At 44.5% G+C, this 4,017-nt stretch overlaps 1 protein-coding gene across 9 annotated transcripts in view; it reads left to right on the forward strand.

Annotated features, from left to right (window-relative positions):
- Positions 1-4,017, forward strand: part of ZMYM6 (zinc finger MYM-type containing 6) — a 60,353-nt gene that overhangs the window by 19,804 nt on the left and 36,532 nt on the right. The window contains exon 1 of one of the 9 annotated variants that reach the window (XM_027771953.1): positions 795-1,450. The exons of the other annotated variants lie outside the window; for them this stretch is intronic. Coding sequence (XP_027627754.1) covers positions 1,431-1,450 — 20 coding nt within the window. The 5' untranslated portion in view covers positions 795-1,430. Of the gene's footprint in view, positions 1-794; positions 1,451-4,017 lie in introns of those variants that run through there. 9 annotated transcript variants of the gene reach the window in all.

The raw sequence follows: 4,017 nt of genomic DNA on the forward strand, positions 1-4,017 counted from the left end.
AGCCGCCAAGTCCAAGACTCAAATCATGGTCGGCCATGTGGGAGTCTAGTGCCTTAACCACCACTCCCCCTGCTGGCCCCCAAAGTATGAATTTTTTAAATTTTTGTTTAAGATTTTTTTTTAAGAGGTTTTTGCTATAGGGCGTGTATGCTCACCAGACAGAGAGAGACAGAGAGACAGAAAGCAAGAAATCACCCCTCAGGGGGGATGGCCACGCCACAATTCCTTCTCCTCCATTCTCCTCTCGGGATCTTGGGCACGCACGCACACACGCCTGGCGTGAGTTTTAAGCCACCGGGTCTGGGATGCAAACTGTGGTTGACTACGTGGGAGTCCAGCGACATAGCCGTTATGCTAACTGCTGGCCCTCAAAGTATGAAATTTTTAATGGCACTGCATTTGACTTGGCTCTTTGTAGTGCACGTGTAGTTGAGGCATGCTTTTGTAGCTTTAATCTCTTTTGCACACTTCTACAGAGTTGGACGTACAGAGCTTTTTAGCAGATAGAGAAATTTGTGAATTCTGAAGTTCTGTAGCATTAAATACGTGAATTGGTATTCAGAATATTTCCTGGGGCCAGCAGGTGTTGTGGTGGTTAATGGCGCTGGACTCCCACATGGCCGACTGAGGTTCGAGTCCTGGACCTGCTGGTGTCTTGCTTCCTCTCTTTCCCACTCTCTGTCTCTCTCTCTGGTCAAATTAAAATAAGTAATGAAATGAAATGAAATATTTTTTTAAAAAAGTATTTCCTGAACCAGTTTTCTTTTCTTTCTTTCTTTATCTATTTTGCCTTAGGACACATGTGCATCCTTTTCTTTTTATTTAAATTTTACTGTAGGAAGAAATATCATACCCTTTGTGGGAATCACAGGACCACCTCTTTATGCTGTAATTGTATAGTGGCCTTTTGAAATGATTTAACAACAGGACCCAGCAGGCGGCATAGAAGTTACAGTGGGTAGATCCCATATGTCCGACCGCACAGTATAAATCCTGGGCCAGCGGCTTGAAAATCCTGCCTGTCCCTGTGCATGCACGCCCAGAATCCCAAGAGCAGGATGGAGAAGGAACTGCGGTGCGGCCTTCTCCCCACCCCCAGGGAGGTGCCTTCTCACTCCTCTCTGCTTCCTTAGGTGAGCCACGTGCCCTATAGCAAAAAACTATCTTGAAAGTTATTGAAGTATAGGCTAGAATAATACCATTCTTTCAACGTATTTTAATTTGTTATTATATAGTACATTAATGTATTTTAAGATGCAGTTCTTCAGGAGGTAACAGCTCTCGAGGGTTGCATAAGTCTGGTGTATCTCTAATACCTTGTGAGCTTCTGTTGAGGTCCTTGCTGCTTTGCCATCGCGCCTCATGCAGAGGGAGGAAGAAGCAGCAGTCATGTGGACCCTCTCTGCCTTGTCGTGTCTGAAGGATGTGGCATGTTTTCTCTATTTCTGAGGTAACGTATTCCAGGAATACAGTCAGTAGTCACAAATACAGAGCAAAAAAAGTCAAGAGTTTGGCTTTATTCTTTTTTCCCCCTAATTTGCCAGAGAGCACATTGCTTGCCACAGAGAGGCAGACGGAGAGAGAGAGCATCCCCACGGGGCATGGCCACGCCGCAGTCCCTCCTCCTCCTCTGCACCCTGTTGACAGCTTTGGTCCATGTGCACACACTCTGGTGTGTTATCCAAGCCTCTAGGGCAAGGATCTTGGAATTTGGCTACAGGGCAGCCCGAGAGCTTGATCGTGGATTGTAGCTCTGTCACCGATCAGCTCAGTGGCCTGAGTTAGCTGTGTGACTTTCCGAAGCTGCAGTTCTCATTGGTGAGGAATATCCCCTTCCCAGGGCTTTAGCAAGGCCATGCTAGCACATGATCTAGCACACAGCTTCCTTAGTACTGGGATCCTGGTACATCTTGACGTGTTACTATTTATAATTAACATTGGATAACATGTGTACTTAACACAGCCTGTATAGGCCCCTATTTTATCTTTGAAGATATATATGACAGTTTATCTGCTTGGTATGCTGGCTTATGATATCTAAAAGTAGATCCTGCTAAAATGGAAATCTCTACCTAAAAAGGAGAGAGGAATTTTTAAGTGTTTTATTTAAATATTCAAATTTAGTTTTGTTCTAAAATGCCTTCTAATACTTACTTTAACACTTTTATGTCAGTCTCATGAAACAGATCTAAGGAGTAAATTTAGTTCTCTGTTTTTAGATATTCTGTTTCAACATATCAAACACCAAAATAAAGCCAGTTAAAATGTAAGGAACATAGCTTGACTTACATACGTCCAAATGTGCACTGTTCTCTTAGAAGTAGTCACCCTTATCCATGACTCTGCCACAGAGCTGCTTCTACTCAAAAAGTTTTGATCTCTTGATTTGGTATTGCCCTCAGAGACAGGTCTGTCATCTCAGCATGAGTTTGATTTTTACAAATGCCTTCTCAGGCGTTTGTTTGTTTGTTTATTATTAGAGTAGTGATTGGGCTGCCATGGTTAGTGTAGTGGTTAAGTGCTGTGCATAGAAAGCCAGGCCCCCACATGGCTGACCATGGATCGATTCCTGGCCCCAGTGGCATGAAAGTCCTGTCAGGAACGTGAGTGCATGCCCCAAATCCTGACTGGTTGGGGAAATGGAGACGGGCTTATGATGAGCACACTCCATCGGGAGGTGCTTTCTTGCTTCCTGTCTCTCCCTGGTGAGTGCACTCACTGTATGGCATGAGAAGAAAGCAGAGGGCCTGAAGATGGTTAGTGGTGGGAACCAGCAGTTAGTGTAATGGCTATGTCGCTGGACTCCCACGTAGTCGACCGCGGTTCGTGTCCCGGACCCGGTGGCTTAAAACTCACGCCGGGCGCGTGTGCGTACATGCCCAAGATCCCAAGAGGAGAATGGAGGAGAAGGGATTGCGGCGTGACCATCCCCTCTGGGGGGTGATTTCTCGCTTTCTGTCTCTATGTCTCTCTCTGTCTGTCTGGCGAGCGCACGCGCCCTACAGTGAAAATCTCTCCAAAAAAAAAAAAAAAAAAGATGGCTAGTGGTGATGTCGCTGCACTCCCTCATGGCCTACCACTGTTTGAGTCCCAGACCCAGTGGCTTAACTCATAGTGGGTGCGTGTGTGTGCGTGCCCGAGATTTGGAGAGGAGAGTGGAGAAGAAGAGATTGTGGCATGGCCATCTCACTAGGGGGTGATTTCTTGCTTTCTGTCTGTCTAGTGAGCCCAGGTGTCCTATAGCAAAAATCAAAGAAAGAAAGAAAGAAAGAAAGAAAGAAAGAAAGAAAATAGAGTACGTGATTAAGATTAAATGGGTTGGGGACCAGCTGGTGGCGTGGTGGTTAAGGCGCTGGACACTCCCACACGGTCGACCAGGTTCGAGTCTTGAATCTGGTGGCTTGATTTCTCATTTCCTCTCTCTCTCATTCTCACCCTCTGTCTCTCTCTGGTCAAACTAATGAATGAATGAGTAAATAAAATAAAAATAAAAAATTATTAAAAAAAGATTAAATGGGTCATACAGTTTTTTTCCCCTTCTTTTAAAATTATTTATTTTATTTTTATTATTTTTAATTTGCTATAGGGCACGTGCTCACCAGAGAGAGAAAGAGAAAGAGAGAAATCATGAGAAAGCAAGTTGTCAGGTCTGGGCTTTGGTTTGAACCATGGTCGGCCATGTGGGAGTCCAGGGCCTTAACTACCACACTACCTGCTGGCCAGTGGAAGCACACTGTTAAAGTTTGACTCTAAAATTTAAAAATTGTTCTTAGGGTTCTTTATTATTTTTTTTTTCCTGGAGTACGGGTGTGCTCTCCAGAGAAAGAGAGAAAGCACCCCTGCCACAGTCCTTCCTCTGTTTCTCCATCCCATTAGGATTTGGGGCATGCATGCATGCATGCTTGGCATGTTTTTTCAAGCCTCTGGGACCTGGGATTTGAACTGCAGTTGGTCATGTGAGATCCAGCTTTCTTTTCTTTCTTTTTTTTTTTTTTTTTTTTGAGGGTTTTTCTTTAA

This window comes from Tupaia chinensis, unplaced genomic scaffold (assembly GCF_000334495.1).
Source record: "Tupaia chinensis unplaced genomic scaffold, TupChi_1.0 Scaffold000239_1, whole genome shotgun sequence".
Lineage (NCBI taxonomy): Eukaryota > Metazoa > Chordata > Mammalia > Scandentia > Tupaiidae > Tupaia > Tupaia belangeri.